General features: G+C 37.2%; 1 protein-coding gene across 9 annotated transcripts in view; it reads right to left on the bottom strand.

Moving 5' to 3' along the window:
• The window catches only part of TPK1 (thiamin pyrophosphokinase 1), a 300,067-nt gene that overhangs the window by 236,166 nt on the left and 38,261 nt on the right, over window positions 1-25,640 (bottom strand). For 8 of the 9 annotated variants that reach the window (XR_014952279.1, XR_014952273.1, XR_014952269.1 and 5 more), the window contains one exon: window positions 4,989-5,063. The exons of the other annotated variant lie outside the window; for it this stretch is intronic. Coding sequence is in view for 2 of the 8 variants with exons in the window: in XM_085569968.1 (XP_085426094.1) it covers window positions 4,989-5,063 (75 nt within the window). In the remaining 6 variants the exon portion in view is untranslated. The remainder of the gene's footprint in view (window positions 1-4,988; window positions 5,064-25,640) is intronic. 9 annotated transcript variants of the gene reach the window in all.

Below are 25,640 nucleotides of genomic sequence, written 5' to 3'. Positions count from 1 at the left end.
TTCAGTTAGAAACGAAAATAAAAGGTGAGAAAAAAGCTCACCATATGCAACAAGGCATGCTCATTGATGACAGGTAAAAGGGCAAGTGAATGGCTACACACACTAATAATTCTGGAAGTGTAGGTGAGTTCAACCCCTAAAGACTAAAGGAAAAAGTATCAATCATAGAGAAGAAAAACCAGCACCAGGGAAAGTCAGGTTATTTTCCCCTCCTCTTACTAAACTACAATATATTTTCTTCTGCTCTGAGACATTAAAACTGTTCCAGCTATCTGTTACCTTCCCCTCTGTACATCTGAAGTTATACCTGAACTTTGCATTGCCACTTGTATCTTATTTCCCTCTATACACAGCTCTTGGACCTCAACTGAAGTCATTCAAGATATCGATCACCTGTTACATTGCAGACAAAAGCATATGGAATATGAAATGTATGGGAGCATGTGGCACTCAAAGACAGATGACCTGAAAATCGGTCATGCAAATCAGCACCTTTTCTGATTTGATTATTTAGTAAGGAAAGATATTTTGTCATGCACAGTCACCTCTAGGTGTTCATCAACCATTCATTATCAGCATTTTCACCAAAGAGTAGGCTGGCCTTGACCGGAAAGTTTCCTGACATTCAAGAGAAGATTTAGAATGCAACAGCTACTTTGATGGAGTAGTTGCAATATGAGTATTGATAGAGAAAACTCATTTTGTGGATAAGTCATCACAATATAAATACTCCAAGAAAATACCAATTGAAGACAATTTAACAGAGTTTGGATTTGACTTACTACACTGCTGCTGTAGAAGAATGCTTTCTTTTATCTCAGTATATAAACCCCACACACAATACAGAGGTCTCTAGGGTGAGCAACATTCCTCTTTCTGGAGCTCCTCCATTTTCATGATCTACACGGTGTCATAAAATCTCCATATACTATGCATATGAAGTGGCTGGTCATGTTGTCTGTAGAGCAGCATAAGAAAATAGAGCTAGACCCCAAGTTCCTTCACTGGAAAGAATTGCCTGTGGAAGAGACTGTTTAAGGATGTACACCTGAGGAACATTTAAGCAGCCTGGTTTCATAGATGTCTCCTTTCTAAAGAATTGTCCAACATTAAACACGCCTCGCACAAGTCAGGATTCAATAAGCCTGTTCCAAGAGATGTTGGTAGTTTATTCTAATACATTAGCAGAGGACATTTGGTAGTATGAATGGCTAATATTTGAAGTTGTTCAACCTGTTTTGTTTGATTAAAGGCTTTCACGGAAAGTGTTTATTTGTGGAAAGAAATCACAATGCTTTTGAGGAAGACACAGCAGCCAATGCAGCACAACCATTATGAGAACTAAAAATACACATGGACACAGTTTCCTACTAAAAAGCCCAGCTTCACCAGGTTGCTATAGAATGCTGTCATTTCTCTGACTTTTTAAATAATAATCTTATTTTCCAGAGCATAACTCCTTGTTCTTTACAGCTGTCAATGTCAACATTTAAGAGTGGAAACTACTCCACAATGTACAGCCATTTAACATCTTATCATAAGGCAGAGAACATAAGAAAATTCTGGATCATTTGAGTAGCTTGTAGGGGTAATGTTTTAAGAAAAAAGAAACAATTTTCAGAACCTGAACTTAAGACAATTTTCACTAAGGTGATTTCTCAGCAGTGAAATAATTCTGCCTCTTCCCTAGGGAGACATCAAAAAATCAGAGCACTTGAAATCACTAGACATAGCTGTAATTCTTGGCATAAGTAAGTCACTGCATTTCTGATTAAAGAGATTTTACAAAGCAGAATCAAAGTCTCAGGAACTTTCATTTATTCCCCAGAAAGCCCATTCTGTTTTCAGCCACTAAAACCTGGGCTCTGTACTTCTCAAACTTAAGACAGCTTCAGACTTTCAACTCACAGTCAATTCTGTCAAAGATATATTTACATTTGAAATCACTTAAGAAGTAGCCCCAGAGACTAATTCAAACTGGATTTTGTCATAACCATATTTTTTTTTTATTAGATAGGATACAAACCAGGAGCTAAAAACTTTGCATAAGCAGGAATTAGGATGCATGACAGTGTTAAGGTAAGGCCTACTGGATCCAGTCTTCCTTATAGAAAACTCACAGACAGAAAAATGTGCAGCTCTGAGAAAAGCTGGGTCCTGACTCTTCAGCATATTTTCCACATTACTTCCTATTCCCCTTTACTGATCTATTCTCTTTAATTTTTCTTGCCATTTGGTTTTTCCCCTTCTCACTATATGCAGCCCAATAAATCCTTCAGGAAACAACCAATGTTGTCTGCCATATTAGTCTTCATCCTGCTTTTGCAAACTTCCACTTCTCCAGCATTTCATCCATCCTGCTTTTAGGACACTACTAACACCACATGACTGTACCAAACACCAAACAAGTCAACATATTCTAGACTGATTCATTGCAGTAATGATATATAATAGACTAAAATCATGTAGTCCTTAGCTTGTACTGCTTCATTATAGTCACTTATCCAGCTTGTGTAGCAAGAATGGTAAAAGATGTCTCTTGGAAGTGATGAAATACGATTTCAGTATCCTTCACAAAGCACAAGGAAGAAAGTTCATGCAAACTTGTACTGACTGAAATAGTTATTTTGAAAGTATGTCAGTAAAAATAGATTTCATAAATGTGTGTAATAAGACAAAGGTTAATTAGCTGCAACCACTTTTTCTCAAGGTCAAGAGGAGTTACACCTGGGATGATTTTAGCCTAGAACAGCCACTTATTGATGCGATTTTTTTTTTTAACTTAGGAAATCTCACATCACATCACTTTTTACTTGACACTAAACTGACAGGGCTAATGAAAGAAGTTATTTTGATAGGTGTTGTAGGGTAACTTTATGATGCTTGTTTCATTTCCTTTCCTCCCAAATTTACCCTAAACCAGGACAATAGGACCCAAGCTACTTGAAAATTACACATCTCAGCATTCTGTGCTGAGTATAACAACCCAAGATTCCTGTAACTCAGAGAAGTGGGACAATATTTTATCTTATTTTTCCTTTGCATTTTTCTCTCCCTTTCTCCCTGAGTTTGTGTAGCTGGCAATATTCTGTGGATTAACAGCCCCATTATTTCCTTCTCATCTCTCCTTTATGATATCTCAAGCATATACAGCTGGTCATCAGACATTGTTCCTAAGGATGATTCCTTCAGAACTTCTTTTAGTTCACATACCCAGTCCCCCAGGTTTGCCTAGTCCTGCAACAGTCGCTGTGCTAATGATCCTCCAGAACCAGGATCCAGAAAACTGCTGACACCTAAAGTAGTCCACTAGCACTGTAAACCAGGCATTACCAAAATCTTGTCCTGGATTCACTAAGGTTTGCTGCAGCTGAGATGCTTTTAAGAAAAAACATTTCATGTTTACCATACAACCACTTCCATCTGTCATTTTACTTAGATAGAAAATATCCACCTATTTCTTAAAGTAAACTACCAGCAAAAATCTTAATAGCTTAATTAGGACTTCTGCTCCTCCCACAAAGACTTTGGAAAACTGTTTACAGCACCAACAATCATTTTCAACACAGTTATGCTCAACAGGAACCCATTGAGGTAGCTTTGAATTAGACAGTCTTTGGCCTACTTTATTTTATTCAGCTTCTTATTTCAACACTTCACAGAAGCACTACAGTTTAAAGGCTTACAGTAAGAAGCACCCTATGCCCCAAGGTTACAACAAATGAGGAAGATTTAAAATTCCAAAGGACAGACAAAAAAAAAGTCTGATCAACAAAATACAGCACTACAACAACACATGCAAGGTATTACCAGACACTGAATACCGCCATTCAGAAACCATGCAAATCTGGTTTACTGTCTCTTTTTTTAACCCCAATCCTAAAAACAGGAAAGGTGGGACAAAGAAATAAGGTCAAATGCTTCATCTTGTTTCCTTCTCTATTTAATACAAAGCAGGTGTTTCACTGTATCTTTTTAAATGAAAAAATATGTAGAATTGGATCTATAAAATAAGTAGAAAGCCCTTCCACTGAGGGCTTGTTACTTTCTTGCTGATTATGCAAATGAAAGTGATTTTGTTTGGGGTATAGCACTTGTTCAGGTGCTTTGAATAGTCTTGTACAATTATCTTCCTTTTTTATCACTCTTTTGGCTATATGGGTACCTAATTTGGGTTTACTGGAATTAAGTGCTATGAATATATCCTGCTCACTTCATCCCTTATTTCAATTCCTTTTAACTGTACAGCTACCCCCTGCCAGTCCTTATGCCTATGGTGCAACCAAATAGCTCTATCTGCTCCACTCAGTTAAGAGGAATCTCTCTGCAAAGTTCCCACCCTGGGACTAAGTTAGAGACAGTTCCTGTGGCTTTTCAGAAAGCTTCTGAAGGGCTACGTTCTTGCATGGAGGAATTAATAGCTCCAAGCTTGTAAGGATTTACATATCTCCACAAAATGTCAGCAAATCTGAAGCTATCATACCAGAGATGATGATTAGTACTGTGTATATTTAACAAAGGGGTAGTGAAATCTGATTTGCATATTTCTGACAAGCACGCAAATTCCCCACTGCTTTCACAACTTAGTATCTACACGGTTCATTTTATTTTGATTAAATTTAACACTTTTCACTGATGACCTTTAAAGAAATGCTCACTTCCAGACTCTTAAATGCACCATTGATCTGTTACACTTTGTCAGCAAAACAATGATTGTTCCTGAGAAGCATCTGAAAAGCTACAGTCTTACACAGATCAGTGCACAAAGTTCCCTCTGACATGTGCAATGCAGGGATGCAGAATTTGCATAATCAGCTCATTTGCTGCATTCAGCAACAAGGGACATACTCTGCCAGTTCACACCCTCACCAGAAGGTTGCTCTAGTAAAGAGGAAATTGCCACAGTGAAATTCAACAGACATGAAGTACATTAGCTGGGTAACAGCTAAGAAAATACACAAATGAAGATGTATGTGAGTTATTATTACCTCTGCTCCACAGACAATGGAAATGACCTTTGTTGAAAGGCTGGTTCAGAATCAGAAGGCAAAACTTCAGGTTCCCTGTAAGATAAATGTTGGCACTCATTAGCAATAATTTTTTTTTTTGGTCCTTTTTAAAAAAAAAAAATATTTTTGCCAGATGAATTTTAATCCAACCACATCAGAGTAACTCCACAAGTATCCTTGCTTCTCAGGTTTTACCACTTCAGATTGAGAAACTGCCAGAACTTCATAAGACACCTTTTACTTGGTAGGGCTTTGCTACATGTTTCATTTATAAGTGACTTTTACTTACTGAAGGCCATCCTCAACAGGACCCCCCATCTATACAGCTCTCTCATTTAATCTCCCACCTGTTACTGCTGCCTGGATGCAGCAATTACTTATATGAGCTTACTCTGATCTCTGTTAATGGGGAAGACTGGAGGAGACTCCATATAAAGATGTCTTTAACCTACACCCAATATTCCACCCTCCTGGAGGATGCAGAACTCTTGCTGCCATCAGCAGCTTCTGTGCCTGTGTTTTCATGTCATTTAGAAGCTCTAATTGTGGTAGAAATAAAGAATGAAAGGCTGTGACCTAGGAACTTAAAACCAAAAGCTATGTACTTTAGCCTGTGTTATCTAGGTGATACTGCAGACTAAAAATCTCAGTGGGTTTACCAGCCCAACTTGATTAAGCTCATAAAGCCTTCTGCCCCTGCAAAACATGCATGTTGAAGGTCGAAAATAAACCTACAGTTACAAGAGCCTTAAAATAAAATAAGGATGTATGATATGACACACTTTGAATTCAAAGAGTAAATACATAAATCATTGATGGCTGCCTGCAGTGGGACTTGCATTATTTCACTTCCTAATTATCTTGCCAATCATCTAGGAATACAAGTTTCCCCTGGAGCTTGATATCCTTAGGCAATCAAGTTAATGAATAATATTTGGTCATGTGAAGCCACTGTAATTTAAAAAAGAAAACCTCTATCACTAGAAAGTCTTTTGAGAAGATCCAGTATAGCATAGGCAGAAGGCTACAGTAGAAACCTGTGGCCTGAGCCATATCATGTTATCAAGGAAAATACAGCTGGTCAAACTGCTGAAGGTGAAAGAACATCTAGGGATTGGATTTGGAAGGGGCAGTCTTTAAAATAATTAATTAAATGCATGTTTAGGAGAACAAAGTGAAGGTTAGCAAACTGGGATACCACTATTCTGCATCTTCTGCACCTTTCCCTTTGAGTGATTTAGGGTTTCCCTCCCCACTGACCCATTCCAGGCCTCAGTTTCCTAAAACAGAAGCAACAGTATTGTCCCCCTTCATAAGTATCAAAAGAAACAAAAATGAAGACCTAGATGATTTTTACTCCAGTGAAAATTCTACATGGTTATCACAGCTATCTTCTGCCTGGTGCTTTCAAATACCTTCCCTCAAGCCTTCTACTTCCATCTTTGTTGACATTGTCCTCACTTCCATTTAATTCATGTATATATAGGGGAATAAATTTTCACAGGGAATAAATGGGCAGGTGGAAAGACCAAGTAAACAAAAGAGAGAAAGAAGTTTTTTCTCTGTGTAGTCTGAACAGTTTTGCCTTGTCCTTGAACTTTAAGAGAAAGGTAGAAAACAATACGTTCAAACTAAGTACCAATTTCCAGCTGCCTCACAAAATGGGACCTCAGCAGCAGATCTCCTAATGATTGTTAAGTGAGAAAGGCTGCCAACTCTTTGTATTAAACATAATCATCTCGTGATGCTCTCCATTGAAAAGAGCCAGCAAATATCACAGCTTCAGTTACTGGTATAGTAAGACAAAGCAGACATGGGTGCTGTAAGCCTATGCTTGCTGGAGAATCACAAAAGGCACTTCTGTGCCTGTTTTAAACCCTTAAGCCATTTCAGCATATGAAAACAGCCACAGATTGCAACTTTTCTCTGCACATCAGAAGTACTCTTGTTATATATATTAGGGCACATTTTTGAAGCCAAAAATGTACTGTAGGTGTCTACGCTGAGATTTCAGAGACCGATTTTTAGAAATGACATTTCCAAGAACTTCCAGTGAGGTCCATAAGAGCTGCTGGGTCTTAGATGTTCAGTTGTTGCAAAGAAGTCAAGAAGTAGATGCCCACAGCACACACAGTTAGGAGATGTGGGGGGTTATGTCTTTAGGGTTGTTTGTTGTTTGTGTTTTTTAAAGTACAGTTACGGGTTGAAAAAGTAGAGAAATGGAAATTATTGTTTCACCTGCTTTTAGAGAAGTGAACACTCCAGTCATTTCAAACCAGTCATTTCATACAATTAAGGCATGATAAAATGCTATGATTAATGTTATGATTAATGCTGCCAAAATGAGCCTAAATGCCAATATTTTAATAGTGCCTGCTGAGTTAATATAAAATTGCACACGAGGCTCAGTCCTTGATAGATGTAAAACAGTAATAAAACTGGGCTGCAATAATTTACAGCCATTGCCCTAAAAATATTAATAATGGGGACATCTGATGGCAAAGACCACGTCAACAGACAGAATATGCAACATTCATCACTCTGAGAAAAACATGAGAGCTTACTGTGCCACTGCTCCAAACACTCTACTGGCTATTCATTTGAAAACAAATCTACTTCAAGGCCATTTATCTTTAAAAGCTCTCAACAAATTAGGGCACATGTATCTCCTGGACTCTGCCCATCCATTTTTCACAAAATTAATTAGCACCCTGACCCAACTATTACTGACATTGTGCTCTGTGTGGACTAATGGGAAAGAGGTTTCTGTAAGCAAGAAATAGCCAGCAATATCCCCAGATATGGATAGCTCTGCTGAAGAAACTTTAGTGACCCTTTTGCTAAAGGCAGAACAAGTTTCACTCTTGCATAGTTTCTTCCATTTTTAGTATAATTTTCTATTTCATTATGTACTTTTGCAGCTCTTGCAGCCTGAGCAAATTCTACCATCTGCAGCAAAAGCAGAAAAGAATAAATTGCTCCCTACAAAACCTCCAGCTTATTCTTGATATTTATATCAACACAGAGAACAAATGGAGTCAAGTCCCACAGTCAAAGTCCTCCTGTGGAAGAATTAGCCACACAGTAAGGCCTGTGATGTACAAACCTACAGAACAGGAGGATGACTGTAGGAAATTTTTATTTGCATTTAAGGAACCAAATTCTTCCCCCCTCTTGTTTTCTATTTGATGCTTATAAACCTTGCACTGCTACAGGCATAAAGAGTAAGAATGAATGTGTGAAAAACTATGTGAACAGGCAGTTACATGAGAAAATATAGTTAAAAAAACTTCTAGCAGACTCAGAAAATTCCTTATCTGTGAGTAAGATGGATAACTTTTATTCCTGTTGGAAACCTTTCCTAAGTTACAAATCAGTCCATCAATCAATAAACAATGGCTACAAGTTTCTACACAGGCATCATCACCTGATCCTTCCTGAAAACTTTTTTCCTTTTCTTCTTTCCAAAATTATGTAGCTGAACTTCTTTGATGGACCTTCTCATGCTTGCTTTGGAAAGGACTTTTATCAAAAGTGTTGTGAACATCCCTGATGTGCACATCTGTGCACTGCTTATGCAACGACTTTTTACCACATTGTAACATTGAACAATTCCAATATATTTCAGAGCACAGATTTGTTATTCTAAAATACTTCTTGACTTCTCTCTGTCATATTACATTTATCTAGCTATTTTACAAATACTTATAATATAATTATGCATTTTTAATTGATTTCCCTTTGCCATGTGCCAGTCTTCAGGATGTATGCCTACCACAAAGCATAGGTAAAAGGCACATATATTTTTAAAGACAAGCCTTTCTCTGGTAGCCAATATAATAATATATGCCACTTTGCTTCCTTTCAGTTTCAGTGTTAGACTCAAATCACTAGGAGTTTTCCTGCATACTGTGAGGGTGTTGGTATGGAATTTTCTAAAGTGGGGAAAAAACTTTCAATGCTTCAAACAAGAGGCCCTTTGAGAAAGATCACTGCTATTCTCAGACTTTCTGACATGATGCAAGTGGTAATACACAATGGGGGGACATGCTGGGCTAGGATACAGGGATGCCTCAAGGTGCTGACAAAATATTACTTCAAATTCAGAGTTTCAGCCACAGAAAGTGGCTTCCACTAAACAATTAATGTTTTGGGTTTGTTTCTTTGGTAGTTGAATTTTACTGTTTGCCTGAAGAGGAACCATTCCTTTCCTTTCCAGTGATCTATCAAAATCAACAAAGAAGCAGGCTCAGTGCAGATGAAAAATAGGAAAGAGACTGGTAGTATAGGGGCACAGCTGCAAGTTGGAAGATGGCTATAAGTTTCCAGAAAATTTGTGTACTGGTAGAAATATATCTAAATACTCAAGATGCTAACCAAGATCCATTACAAAGACACTGAGTTATACACATTTCTCATCATATAGACGGACATCCAAATATACAACAGCTTCTGAGACAAAAAGCTCTGAATGATCTTACTGAAAATTTATTCCTGCTCATGTTTCTGCTCTCACATCAGTCTACAGATACACTATGATATATATAAATATACCATGAGAACAAAAACAAACAAAAATCCCCACCAAAAAAATAGCCAAACAAAAACCCCCAACAAAACAAAAACCCAAACAAACAAACAAAAAAAAAAAACAAAACAAAAAACCAAATACCAAAAAAAAAAAAAAATTAGTTTTCAGTACCATAACTTACTCATAAAATTCCTACCCCTCAGATTAATTTTAAATGAACAGTCACTGCCCACTTAAATGTCAGAGTATATAGGAAGGGACAAGACTGTTTTTCACAGTTCCAAAACTGACTGATAACAGAGGAGAGAAACAGGCTGAGGCAGCTCTTTGGGCAGTTGATGTTCCTTTAGCTGCACAAGAATTAACACCAAAATTGTGATTCTAAGAATTCCACATAAGTTAGATTTACTGTGAGCCTATAATAATAAACCCTGAAGAAAGCAGTTCACAAAATCAGCAAACAAAAAACCAGAAACAATCGATCCAGCTATTGCTACAGAACACCAGAGCAAGATTACTGTGGCAACTAGGGGTTTTCAATTAAAACAAAGGAGTTTGGGGGATCAGCACCAAATCTACACCATATTTTCTGCCAAATAAGCACCTGTCTCTAAGTGTTAAGTCAAAACTGATACTCTTATTGAAATTGACCATTTAATTCAGGGCTTTTTAAAGAGCTACCATCCACTTCCCAAAAATACTCAAATGGAACAATCTCACCACCAGGAATGAAGTAAATTATTGATTAGAAACTAAGGAGGAATGGGTCTGTCAGACCAAGGAGCATTCTCCATTTCCTGAAAGGCTTTCTTCATCATGGTTATTTGCTTTTTGTTTTTCTTAGACACTGAAAAACCCACCCGTAGTTTCCTACCTGCTACACACATACAATTCCTAATTTATTTCCTGATATAACATTTCTTGAAAGTTGACTACTGATTCACAAGACAAGATTCTGATTTTATCAGTTACTATCTTTGGCAGCTCACTATAAGTAGTATGTAGATCTACCTTATCAAGTAGCATGGCAGAATAAAATCAGTCTGTAAAGCAAAACTGTTGGTGCTGAAGGTTTGATATTCACATTACACGTGTTTCAAGAGAAAGGGAGAGAGGGAGGCTACTACAGGATAAGCTTAGTCTGGTTTTGTAGACCCATTAGCAGCAGGAGAGCATTATGTGCACTCCTGCAGCACATTTTTATCCAAAAGAAAATCAATTCACATATTCCAAAACCACCCTGCAATGTAAAGCAAACCACAGCAAACAGGCAGGATCATGAGACTTGCTTCAAAATTATATTCTTGATCCACAGTAAAATACTAATGTAAATATGCCAATAGCCACATGGATTTTGACTTCTGAATTTTTATTTATATTTTATGCCACAAGATGAGTTTAACTTGAATGATGCTTTTTAAATTTTATACTCATCAAAATTTGGCTCTAAACTTAAGATTTTTTTTTCTCTAAGAGCCAATCTGACACTTTTATCTATCATGTATGGAAAGAGTGAGGGGGACTCAACACAAAATGTATAAATATAGCATTATAAATTCCTGAAAAAGCACTTAACATCAAATCCTAAGATGCTACTTTCGAAGATCATCTTTTAAGCTAAAACCTCACTTTGAACAGAACAAATAGTGCACTTTATACAAAAACACTCCTTATTCTGCTGTTCTCTTTCTTGAACCAAGATTTCCCACACAGTGCTTCCTTTCGTTGGGAAACCCAGTGCTCTGCTGTGATACCAAGGAATATAAAAAAGGGTAATCCTAGGACCATTATGCAGACCAAATCAACACTCTAAAATATAAACATTTCACATTTTAAAAGTTTCACAACTGCTGCAGAACTACTACTCCGAAAATGGAAAAACTTCAAATCAGTACAATCTACTTCCTCCATCTCTGCTCTTGCTGAAAAGGTAGTTGTCAGCTTTAATTCAGAGAAATAGTTCAATTTAGACTATTGTATTAATTATAGCCACTGTTTATAAAACATTGTGTAGCTGCTTTTTTCCAAATGAATCCCAAGCCTCCAAACAAGCCATTTAATTTTCCTCATAATAGTAACAACTGCAATAATAAACCTGAACAAATTATGCAAAAGGATCAGAGACCTTACAAATATGTTCTCAAACTTCTTGAATGAATAAATCAAATATGCATACCCAACTGATTTTTGTGCAAAGGCACTGTTATCCCTGTCAATGCATTTTAGTGTTTATTTTTTCATGTAAATTCTAGTGATTTTTAAATATTTCGCAGCTCTTAATTCTCCAGGCAAATTCCAGCAAGAAGAGTAGGAAGAAAAGGGGCTTTGTGCAAACAGTCTTATTGAAAAGCTGCAATGTGTTACCCTCTGGAGAACCCTCTACAAGAATTTATGTGGATGAATTCAAACCAACTAATTTCTCACAATAAGTTACAAACATGGCCATACACATGGGATAATCTACCCACATCATCAACCACTGTGCCTAGAAGGGTGCCATGCCTTGCAATGAAATTTCTCAATTAATGTTGATGCTTCTCTGGAGAATGTCAGAGCTGCATTTCTGATTTCAGTGTGTGATGGGATGTTTCTTTTCATCCTAAATCCTATAGTCTATAGCTGCATTTCTGAGTACTTGGGACTTCTGCTCTTTATGTGTCAAACATCTCAGTCTGATCAAGCAGAATAAGGTCACACAGTTCCCAGTAGTGAATCTTCAGCTGTAGATAACTTGTCCAGCATCACAAAGAAACTTCATGGCAGGATTCAACTCTCTAGGGCAACACAGAACTCAACTGAATCATAAGAACTGACTAGAAATCATAACCACACTTACTATTATGTACATGGACATGATGCTTGTGTCCCATTACCAGCTCTCATTTGAAAATAAACACAGTGGAGTAACCAATCACTTGGGGAGGGGGCGGGGGGCAGCATTATACACAAACCATAAAACAGGCTTTTCAAGACACACACTTGGCAGATGCACCATTTGCCACTGCAAGGCCTTTGGTTTGATTTACCTCACACGCTTGTGACTTGTCTCGAGGGATGTGGCCACACCATACCCATCATTCTGCACTTTGTGCAAATTTGCCTTTCATTTCCAGCCAAGCACAGCAAAGGTCAGAATTAACTGGAAGCAGCAGTGGTTGGTTAGCTGAGATATTATTGCCAATTCACTTACACACTTCCAGTTTTCAAGATTGGACTCAAATTATCCAACAATCTAAAAAAGAGAGATTTCTGATGTAGGCACAGACAAGTAGAGGTCTACAGTATTATTCAGCTATATTTTACCCTGTGGCATGGAAAAAACTAGCCAAATGATGCTGAAGTGATGAATAGGAAGTGAAATAGAAGGAGGACAGACGATTTTGTGCAGAATGGGAAGACTAGTCACCAAGGTTGCAGAATCGGACACAACTTTCACACTTAAGGTAAACTTTTAAAATGCATTAATTTCACTGCAATTATATTATAAAAATACTGAATTATTTGCTTTGTTATTCACAGGAAAATTATCATCTGAAACAGTAATCATTTGACACCTTTTAAGTTCAATAGCAGTTGGAAGAGACAAAAATTAGACAGTCTTACTATAAAAATATCGATAGCCTAATGGTAAAATTTACTTTAGTGTTTAAAACCTCTAGGCACAGACCATTAGATTTGGAGCTTAAATCTGCATCAAAGTGAAATGAAAGCAAATCTCGAGAAAATCTAAACAACTATTACTATTCAAGGAAGTCCCAACCTTAAAAGAAAACCAAAGAGTGGTGCTCACTTTCTCACTCTGTAATAGCCAGGTCTAATGTAACGCTCTCCATGCATTTTAAAAACACAGCATCAACACCATCTGAATACATCACACTAACAATACTTGTTATCTGGGATGTCTCCATTTCCAAGGAGACAACCAGGCATACTAGCTCCCCTGGCAGTCGATATTGTCAGCTCAATCTGCACACAGCAAGGGCAAGGTGACTTCAAGGAATCACAAGGCAGAGCAGGCAGATGTCAGTAGTCTCTCTGGGCAAATAGGCACAAAGCACAACCCTTTCAGCAAACATTCAGCTCAGCAAACAGCACAGTACCATTTCTATGGTCAACAGATATCTTTGGATATTTTCTACAGGATTAACAAAATGTAATATGCATTTAATGATTCATATATTGGAGTCCTGACCAAAGAGTAAGAACTGTAGGAACACAAAAGTGCCTAACTGCACAGAATTTAGAACCCCTGCTTGCTGCTACCAAGCACCCCACTGAGCCTTCAGTTCCTGGCACTAACATCTTCTATGCACATAAAAGTCTGAATTCCATTTGCACCAAGATGCAGTTTAAGAGGCTGACAGAATCTGATGCCTCTTTTGATGTCAAAACACCACCCCTATCCACCAATGGAGACATTTCTCTACTATCTCATTTGAAGCACATGTTTCAAGTAGCTGTTTTTGAAGCATGCCTATTAGATCCTGCTTCACAATGTCAGCTATGTCATTTTTAAAAACTGGGAAGGAGCTATACCTTTTATCAGCATGGATAAAGTTAGTGCATTTAACTTCAGGAGACTGATGACCCACATTCAGGTTCTCTATCAAGAGGGAATTCACATCTAAATTCAGTCAAGACAGTGCTCTCCTCTCCAGATATGACATTATTTTTGGGGAAGAAGATTCTTCCCTCTCTGCAACAAAATTAAATATATTGATGGGACTATTTTCATAAAACAGTTCAACATGAGTAGCCTGTGGAAGTCTGATTCTGCAGTCCAGTGACCTAAAAAAAGTTTGAGCTCCAACTTATTCAAATATCTCTTTTCCACTTTGAATACATCCTCCAATTACTTCACCATAGTATTACAGGATTATATCTATTGCCTCATTCCTAATGTGTGACATGCTTTCAGAGAACAATGTAACCTCTTGTTTTACAGGATAATTTTCAGGCAAGAAGACTGGTTTTCTAATTTTCTTCAGAAGACTTGGCACTAGTAGTCATAAAAGGAGGGAATAACTTTCTGCAACACAGCATAAAATGTCCAAATCCAACAGAGCAGTATTTTAGATGCTTCAGTCTTCCCACTTCTCACAGTATTCCCACTGCCAAACTCAGCTTGATTCCTCCTTAGTACATTTACACTGATGGATTGAACTCTTTGTATACAATTTCTCTCTCTTCCCTGTACATACAGTCCCACTACCATCCTGAGGACAAGTACACCATCATTAAAAGTGCAGTGTGCATCTATTGAATAGCCCAAAGGCTAAACTCCAGTATAATGTTGTGCAGGCACAAAGTAACATCCCATCTTCAGAAAGAGGAAAACAGGAATTATGTGACTGTAGGAAGATCACACTCCTATGCAGAAAATGAGTCAATACAAAAAAAAAAAAAAAAAAAAAAGTTCCTTTCCACTTCTCAGCTATATCTTATAAGACACATTACAAATCACAGATGGCTTCTGGCCAAACTCCAGTGTGGACAATTACAGGCTTCTCTTTCCCTACTTCTGTTCAGCCATCCAAATGAAATACAGTATCTTTCACTGTCCTGAACTCACATGTACTAATTAAGCACTTATTTAAAAGCACAAAGTGTTCAACCAGGCTACAATGTACTTTGGAGATGGTTGGATTTCGTATTTAATAAGTTCACTGAGTTTAAAAAAGTTGAGCAAATAGTGACCCCTGTAACATTAATTATTTACTCCTCAGATATAATGGATGAGACTGATGAGTAAACTCCCATTGACTCCCAGGATTTCACCTCATATGCTTTCATGAGAATCCATGCTGAGACAGTTGGTTCTGCAATACCTCAAACCCCTTTGGGGTGCATGCCAGAGAGGACATTTGTGCACATACTACCTTTTCAGTCTTGCTGTTTTCCCCAAGCAGATTATTCTGTGGCTTTCTAGGTGGTCATAGCAGCCCACACAAGCAGTGGTGGCAGTGGGAGGGTGTTTGGTCCTCTGGAGTAAGATTCTGGTAAAGAATGATGAGAAGGAGAATATTTTCTTATATTACAAAAAAAGTTTTTAACAGATATAGGAATGAAAGACAATGATTTTAAAATCCCAAGCTTCACAAACATTTCACTCCTAAAATTACATTTTTTGATTTTATGAGCCTCATTTTATTATTTCTAGAGTTAATTTTTTTTTTACTTGATGAAGGCATCTCAGTTTTGCTGCTGGTTTTAGGACATTCTATAACTTTACAGCCACCACTGGCTTCTTTTTCTAACAAAACATTTTTAAGACCTACCTGCATATATTTTATAAATAGATAAATCTACACTTGGAGAAAACAAGGTAAAATAAACAAAAAGAAAGACAAAAATCACAAAGGTGATGAAAACTGCATTACATTATCAGTCAGGTAAGGAATTTTTATGTAACCTGGATGAAGTTCTACTTCACATTTTATTCTATAATATGTCACTGTGCTGCATCTGGCAGAAAAATGAGACCTAAAATCAAAGTTCTGTGGACTGAATAGCTACAAAAAGCTTACTTAAGTCAGGAACTGACCTACACCTGTGTCTTGGAATAAAACTAGGGGATGATAAAGAAACAAACAGAGAAGAGTATCAGAATATTGATGCTTCTTCCACAGGTATAAAATAATTACCTAATGTTGAATATTTTGTAATGAGAGCTGTTTATCATTCAGATAACTTTTAAACAAGATTGAAAAAGCTGTTTGCAAGTAAATGGTGTGGTAGCATTACTGGGCTCAGTGTAGTCTGGCAGAACAGGACACCATATCCAGCAAAGATCAGCTCACAGAAAGTAGGTTATGCCTGTAAGTAGACTACTCACTCAAGCAGACCCTCCAAATCATCATGACAAACTGTTCCCGTAAGATACCTGTCACACTAATAAAGTTTGGTAGGTTTAGTCACTACACAAAGTCTATGATAACCACTTTTATTGTAAGTCACTTGCACTAGTTTAGAGTCCCTTGTTTTGACATGCTGCAGATGATATATAATTAAAGAGAACTGTTACTTTCTTCCTTTTCTCACAATACAGTAAAGCCTGTAAACAAACACAAGCTCTGGGACCATTAAGAGAAGCTCTTGTTTGCAGACTGTCTTTCCAACCAACTACTTCAACTTCAATGCTAAAACTGTCAAGTTTAATTAAGAGTATAGGGCATAGCCATTTCAAAACCATAAATCTATACAGTGGAAAAGTATAACGACTGCCTTAGTGAACATCTCTTTTTAAATAAGCAGTATCTCTTACCAAGACCTAATTTAAGTTCCTTATGCACAACATTGTATTGTAAATAACTTTATTACTTCTCCTGAAGTGAATATAAAGACTACCATAAAGTAAATTCATCCTGATGTCTTTTGGTTTATTTGCCTATTTAAAGTGGACCTCAAAGCATATTCCAGTGCTTACACTGCTACTCCATCCAAATCCACCAGAGCTCTTTGTGATCCTCTAACATGTTTGCAGAGAACTGCCTTTCTCTCCAGCTTCTTTTAATACCATTTTTTCTAAAGTGTCTTTGACTTTTGAGTGTGCACTTGTCAGCTGTTCACACATCCTCACAGCTTCAGGCAGAAAGATACAGAGAAAGAGGTATCAAGAGCTCACCATTTAAGCACTGCCCTTTAAAAACATCCTTAGAATTCATCACACCCAGCCTGAGACACCAGTGACACAGTCCAAAATATCAACAAAAACAGCACTGTAGGGCAGGCTTAGATGTAAATCTCAAAGCCACATTACCCATTCCAGAAGAACCACACATTTATTTCCATTTTAACAATGATTATGGTCTTCTACCATAACCTCTGCAAAATCAATGCTCTAGGGAGCAGCCAACCCAGTCAGAAAACCTAGTGCAACCTGAGCCATAATGGTACTCTCAGACAAAAATTAAAATTTAACAGACAACTGATTACTGTGCTTCAAAGGCTTGAGCCTCACAGTACTGGACAGATTTTAAAATCAATCGAACGTTGCCATTTTCAGTGTGAAAAAAAGTCCACACACAGTCTTACCATTAGCTTTCACATATTTAAGGTGATTTTCTGGACTTTTCAGCAAAGGAGTTACCCTTAAAAATGCAAATCCTAGAGGCCCAAACCTTTAAGGGTGATTGAAAGAGTATCATGTTTATTACTATTTCTCAATCTAATGACTTTTGTAATATGAGATTGCATGAGGAGATCTTTGTCTTTCTCCACCTGCTTCATGGACTAACAGATTAATTCTTTATAGAACTGATGATCATATAATAGTCAGTGTAGAGGCACCCCCTTAAAATAAAAGTTTTTAAGGAAACTTAAATTATTTCTATCCTGATGAGCACTTTTTTATGTGTTGAACAACATTTGGGTCAAGATCTAGAGGAAATAATGGCTAAATATCTAAAAGCATAATTTATGCAGACAAAACATAACTCTTACCAGGTGTTTATCAGATCCAGAGAGGAACAGAAAATACACGCTGGTCAGCATAATAGTGCATTTGGAAAGAAGATACTTAGAGAAGGAGCTACACTTCTCTTCTTCATTACCTTATCTGGAAAATGTGGTTATTAATAATAATGCTTTGAACTTAAATTTCCATTTGTAGATTTAAAATCACTTTATAAAGGTGCATAAGCATTATTATTCTCATTTCACAGTTGGCCTCACTAAGTAGAGAGATTTGTAGAAATTTTTATAAGAGGCAGCATCCTCTAGTGAATAAGTTAAGACTCTGAAATTATGTCCCCAGGGTTTTCTTCCCAAGTAAATTGTAAACTTCAGACTACACCAATATCTACTGTGGCAAAACCAGACACAGCCTATCTGACATTGGAGGGATTCTGCATGGGAATAGGCACACAAGCCAGGAATACATAACACAGATAAAAAGAATTTCTGCCTTACATTGATGTAGTCACTTAAAATTAACTTTGTGGAACCATGGGGAGATGGTCATCACAGATGTCACCAGAGTGTTCAATTCCAGAAGAAAAAAGGAAATAATAAGATACATAGCAGTGGTCAGCCTGGAGTTTAATCAGGAGAACTCCTTAACCACCAGCATAAAATCTTCTGCTCTCTTGTTGACAAAAGATACCTCATGCCGATTTCCTGTAAAAATGTTTCTCTTACTCAATAGCATTCCTCCTCTGGACAACAGCTCCTGCACAAGGCAACAACCTTACTGATAGATTTTAAATTTTGTCATGAAAAGCACTTCTTTGTAGTAAAGATTCAGGAAAATATTGAGCACATTTCCTTTGTTAATGAAAATAATTTTAGTGTATTTCATTCTCAAATATCAGTTGATCACTTAGGTTAAACTTTAACCAATATTTCCAACTTCACATTAGACTAAAGGCTAAAATGAGGAAGAAATGCGATATTTTTCCTTTTAGAATTATGGGAGTGATAAAAATCAGGCTAAAAGGCTAACAGATAGAAAGAAATATTTTCAAGGTTGTGAGCTTAAAACTATTATCTATTCTTCAAAAAGCTGCTTAATTTCAGAGCCAGACCAATAAAGGCAAAAGAATCTCTCATTAGCTTCAAAACTACTCCAATTCGGTTCCCCAAATATCAGTTTGCTAACAAAGGATACCAACATGATTAGGAGATTAAGTTAAAAATATGTCATCAGGCTTTTAAATTTAAATAAACAGAGGCCTTAAGTATTTGCAAAACTGGTATTTTAAAGAAAAATTACAAGAGTTGCCACTGAAATCAATCTGCAATAGCTTGTACACGTGAAACTTGCAAGGGCAATGAATTTTGGACACACAGGAGAGAAACATAAACAAAAGTGAGCTGTCAAAACAAAAAAAAATCTTAAATGTTTTAAATACAATAATAGTTTATGAACTTTTATACAGAGTATGAGTGTAACATAGTTAGATCAAATTACTTCTCCAAGCATATGTCGGACAAAAACCAGGAGATGCCAAACTGTGGTTATAGTAAATCATGATTTTGCCACAGATGTCAACTCCCTGTAAAATTTTGCAATTCATAAACAAGTGGTAAAAACAACTATTAAATAATTTAAATTTAGTAACAGAATAACTTTTTTTCCATTCTTCTACACTGCTTGTAATCACAGAAAAGCCTGTTCAAACTAGTCCAAAAAACGCAGTTGCATCAGTTCTCTCTTCTGTTTCGGTTTTGTGTAAAGCATAAACCCATGATGGATTCATGTTAATTTATTCCCAGGACAATACCTGTGTTTTTGGAGACTTTAGCAGCATCTGTTTACACATTTACCTCTCTAACACACCTTGACTACAACTACAGTTGGTCAAACTATAATGCCTGAATGTGCTTTGATGATGGTGGCAGGCAGAGCAGAACCTTTGGGTGATATTCAGAAAACCAAACACATGCAGTTTGACTACCAATATCAAGACCTCTTGATCAGTTCTGCAACACAGCACAGAGTAACTCTTCAAAGGAGGTGATCTCAAGGAAAGCCTTTTTCCCTCCCCAGCCAGGACATTACAGGGCACCCCACCTGGGCTTGTCTTCCATACACAGGACTCATTACATCAGGGAAGACGGTGCACCAGAGAAGAGAAGTAGCAGAAATTGTGATCTGCTGTTTTAGTGTACTTCTGCGTTAACTTTTCTTTAACTCCACTATAACTGTACAACATCCAAATCAAGGTTTCCTGTCAGCATGATATACTGGGAACACACATTTCCTCCAGCTTAACAGCTCTTGGTTTCTTATGCCACCTCCCACTGCCTCCCTAAAGCCACAACAAAGATTGCTATCGACCAATATGACAACACCTAACAAGGCTACAGCTGATAAACTGTAAGTTTGATCCTGTCTACAATGCTCATATGCCTCCAGCAGATGATTCAACTGTCTGATTTTGAAAGAGGAGGTAGCATTATGACTAAATGCAAATGAACTGAGGAACACATATCAAATGAAAGTTTTTAATTTAGAAAGCATATTCAAAGAGTACCTCTAAATATGGTAGAATAAAAGAAAAGAAGCATGAACATTGGTTCCATCAGGACTGGGTTGATTTTCTAGTTTTGTGTGTGAATATAAATAAATCTTTAACCAGCATTTGTAATTTCTGCACCAGGACAGTTAGAGGAAGCAGAAGTTAAAGAAGGAAAATATAGAAAGCTGAAAGTGTAAAAATATTCATGCACATACACATGTGCACACTCCCACACATCCAGCAAGGCCCATTTTGCCATATGGGATTATCGCTCTGTATTTAGCTAATGGATTAAGCACCAATAATTTAAAAAAAAAAGATATGAATATTACTTTTCCAATAAAAATAAGTCAAGGATTTAAAACAGAAAAGCCTTTTTAATGAAAAACAAATGGCATTTAAAACTTAATAGCCTTTAGGTCTGATAAAAAAAGTCAAAGCCTTTATTTAAAGAAAATAAACTTTCTTTAATAATCACAGGCATTGCAATGCACAAAAGGCACCACTTGCAATGTAGTGAGTCCTACGTATGGTGGTCTGGCTATGGCAAAGGATAGGATACTAATGGAACACAAAACATATGCCTAGAAGCAAGATGAAAAATTGTTAAAATCAGATGAGAGGCCATTAACTTTTTATTTTAACAACAATTAAAAAAAAATATTAGCAAGTGTAAACACTCTTAACTCTAGTGATGACATGTCAAATCAAGCCGATCTTCAGGGACCCCTAATTAAAGAAAAGGAGTTACAAAATTTAGGGCAACTTTCCAAGATTAAGCACACACTGAGCTGGCACATGGCATTTGCTGGTACTGATACTAACACTGCTGTCTGGGTCACCACCAGTGTGATTTGTGGTGACTTAGGAAGCACTCAGACATACCCAAGTTGGCAGTCGTGACTGGTGAAAGAGTCTCATAACCAGATAAGTATTTCACTGGCACAATCAGGTATTGTCAAACCTGAATTTAATGGATATAATACCCATCCCAGGCACTGCCACAGTGTTCAAATGACTTGCTAAGTTCGAGTCGTTTGGGGAGCTCCTGAACCCACAGCTGGATGTTTTCTGTTGATTTTCTAAAGGGCCACAATTTCACCCCACGTGCCAAATAAGAAAGTCTGTGCCACTAACTTTACTTCATCTTTGTGCCATTTTCCTGAACCACAGTAAAAGAACAGGATGTTTTGACTATTAGGAGAAAAACTAGTGAAAGAAATTCTAGATGTGAAGTGTGCCCACAAGTGTTTTACTTTCAGAGGCAAAAACAAGTAAAAGCTTCAGCAAAGCAGGTGTTATGTTGCAGTCCCTTTTCCAGCTTTTCTTCACCCCTGGTATGCTGCTTTTATGTTTATCCTACTCCAAGATTCCCTCCTGCACGCAGTCTTACTACTTTAAACTTATTGAAATAATCAGTACCAACAAGACCATTCACACACTAAACTTATCTTCAATAGCTGCATTTGAAGGGCTTAAGAACCACTGAAAGCCAGTTTCAGTTTCCCTTAGTATTACTGTTTTAAAAATGTATTAAATTCTTATGTCTTACATATTCTAAGAGAATGCCTTCCCTTACTTCCTTTTTTACTATAATGATGATCAGATAAAACTGGTGAGCAACACTACTTTTTTTTTTATATTTTCCAGAGAGAAGATAATAGTTTAGATGGATGTGCCCTATCAACTGCAGTATGCAATTTAATGAGGAAAGTTTCACACCTGTAGTTTTAAAATCAATGAAGTTTCAATGGTGAAAAAACAAAACAGCAGAGTGCAGATGAAGGTTTACTTCTAACTCTTAATTCCTTAGAAAGCTAAAATCACCACCATATACAACACAATAAAACTACATATGCTGCTTGCCCTGCAAAAATCTTGCTGAGGCTTTTTGGTTTTGGTTTGTTTTAGGTTTGTGGGGTTTTTTTAATAAATGTAAACCTGTACTTCTCAAAGCATTTTGAAATTCAAATGACAATTCAATGGACTGCTAAGTATACTTCTATAGACACACAAATGAATATTTTCTTCTAATTACCTTATTTCTCTGATGTGGAATGTGAAAAAAAAAAAATCACATAACTTCAGCATTAAAATAAGGGATTAAAATGCCTCATTTGGCACCAAATGCTATCATCATAAAAGAAATTAGGGAACCTGAAATGTGCTTCCACTTTTTGAATATCCAGTTCAAATCTAAAAGTCATGAATTTCAAAATAATTTGGATCTGAACTGAGTAGCAATCCAAATATTCTTGAGTGACAACAAAAAAATTGCTTATAACGTGTTCTGAGCTCCAAAAATTGAAAAACATTAACACTCTAGAGGAAACTTGATGCTAGGCAGCTACCTAGAAGAGGGAGTGTTCAAAAGGTCACCAGTGAGCAAAGCAGCCAGCCTGCTGCAGTGCTTGCACAATGAATTAGGCTGGATCAGTTAAGTAAATACAAGATAAAAAGTGCTGATTTTCCAGATGAGTAGAGTTAGGGTATTTCTTGGGTATGGCAGTGTATCACTTCATCTGCTCTGCATCTTCAAATCAAACCCCACCAAACAAAAACAAAGTCACCCACTAAATTAACTAAATGCACAATAGCACTGACACCACCTGGCTGAGATGGCTGTTTCCAAGCCAGTATCAGTTTTTACCTGAGTTGGATACCTGCACCTGGCTTTCAGGTACCTTTTCTAAGTACCAGGTGAATGAAATCTATGTACGAATCACGCACGGAACGGGACTGCTGAGGAACGCATCTCGAGCTGTTTATTTTCCAGCATCACTCTCATGACATGGCTATGACAACAGGAAGATGCCAACAGCTCATATCCCCAGCAGCAGACAAAGAACTTAATGTTACAACTTTAGAAGTTTTTTAACCAATCACACAAAGCAAAAGAATATTGACAGTAGTTCTATCCAACCAGTATAAGCACATCTACCTTTTGTTAAAATAATGCTTACTTGTATTTCAAATACAATACCTGTTTGTAAGCCTTAAAACACAATACACAGCTCCATTATTAAGCTTAGAACTTCCTAATATCTTACTAGATATACTTTTTTGTAACTTAGAGAGTTATTCTAAACAAGTGTTAATACACAGACCATTGTTCTATTTGTCCTTTTCTAATTATTTTATCTTTTCTACTGATTTCTACTGAAATCTTATGGCTACTGCTTAACTCTAATTGCAGTTCTGCTGTCTCTGAGGCCTCCCTTTTACAGCTTTCCCAAAACCCTCATATTTTAAAGATTCCCACAACTGACAGCCAAGCTGCATAAATTGACATTTTGGGTGCACAGCAGCATTCCCACGGTGCCAGCTCAGACCCAGCTGCTACACAAATACATTCAGACGTGTACTCTGCTCTCCAGCCCCACCAACCACACTGACCATGGACAGGGACAGATGTAAAACTGCCTCTCGGCCAACATCTCCTCTTAACACCTGAAAATGGCACTTCAGCAGCATATTATTCTATAACATTCTTTATTCTTGTAGAATAAAGGCTCTCTCCTTCCAAATGCCACAGCCTTCACTTCCACATCTAGGCCTACCCATTATGCAGTACTTCCTCCAGTCCTCTCCACAATGGAAGAGTCTACAAGGCAGTAACAGGAAATTCTGCTAGTTAGAGCTTTCCAACAGTGAGGTTCTTTAGAACTGTGGCTAGCACGGTGATGGATTTGGCAAGTTGCAGTCTTGAAAGATTGTTGAATCCACAAAACATTTTCTTAAAATTTATTTTCCAAAGCTTACAGTAGTTATTGCACTCACCATACCAAAGTTTTCCTTTTGCTAAGCAGAGGTGGAGAAGAGAAAATACAATAATATCTTTGTTTGAGAGAGGAAGTTCAAAACCCACCTCACAACTCACCTACCATCCTTCTCCTAAGCCACCTTCCAAGTATGTACACCTCCAAATCTTTGCAGAGTTTGGTTTAGAGAATGCAGCAACTCTTAGTGAGGGTTCTGGGCAAAAATTTGGTTTTCAGGTCACCCAATTCACTATCTGGGCCAAATACAATCTCCAGGTATGCACAGAAACAGAAGACAGCTGTCAAATCAATAAAATTAACAACAGCTTCCCCCCCGGCCCCCACCCCCAACCTTAGGAAATTTTATTTGCAATTCCCTGTGTTTTTATTAGAGGATTTTGTATCCTGTCTATCAAAATATTATGGACATCCTGTATACATAAAACCAGCCCAGACGGAATGACAATAAACCAGCACATACTTACTAGCCTCTGGTTCTGCATGCATAAAACACATAGATAAAAATAAGATAAAATAAAGATATTGACACATCTTAAATAATGTTCTTACAAACTGGCAGAAGTACTGTGGTCTTATACAGAGTCAGATATGACAGAGAGAGATAATTGTGAGTTGTTGAGCTTTACAGTGAGTGCAGAAGCAGCATTCTTTTTTAACCTGAACTCTCCATCACACACACGTTTAATATGTCTGATATTCAAGTGGAAATGTGATGTCTTTTGAAAACAACACTTCAGTATGACTTTAAATTATTCCCCATGGGGGACCATTTTACTGCAACGTGCTTTGTTTGCTAGCTCCACTGCTTCCAGCAGGCTGCTTGCTAGATGCCAAAGATGAAGATGAGCTCTGAAATGCACATTTTTGGATGACTGAAGACAAAATTCTGTGCTTCTTGGCATAGTTTTCCAAATGATCATGATTCTTAAAGCATTCATTACTGTGTAGTAAGGCAATCTATATTTCTGTCAAATCCTGTTATTTACAATTTATGGAGAATAAAGATTAGAAAGGAGAGATACTTTAGTGAGCAAAACAAGACACACAAGGAACACTTTCTGTTCTAATTTTTATTCTCCCCAGTGACCTTGTTATCTCTGTCCTTAAGTGACAGAGGAGTCATTAACAAGTCACACACCTGCAAACAGGAATGGCAACCGTACAGTAAAGTACTTAGCTATAAAAAATAAAAGCATTCCAAGGTTATAGGAAAGGACAGTCTTTTGGAAAAAAAGATAAACAGTTAGCACATTCATTTTGTATTATTACTGCTTTTAAAGTAACAGCTATAAGCTCCAGTGAAGATCAGAGTTTCACTGTAATGGTACTGCCCAAGAACATAAGAATAGGTGCTCTG

The sequence above is a fragment of the Lonchura striata genome, chromosome 2, assembly GCF_050655825.1.
Source record: "Lonchura striata isolate lonStrDom1 chromosome 2, ASM5065582v1, whole genome shotgun sequence".
In the NCBI taxonomy this organism is placed as follows: Eukaryota; Metazoa; Chordata; class Aves; order Passeriformes; family Estrildidae; genus Lonchura; species Lonchura striata.
This window is presented reverse-complemented; position numbering and strand designations above follow the sequence as displayed.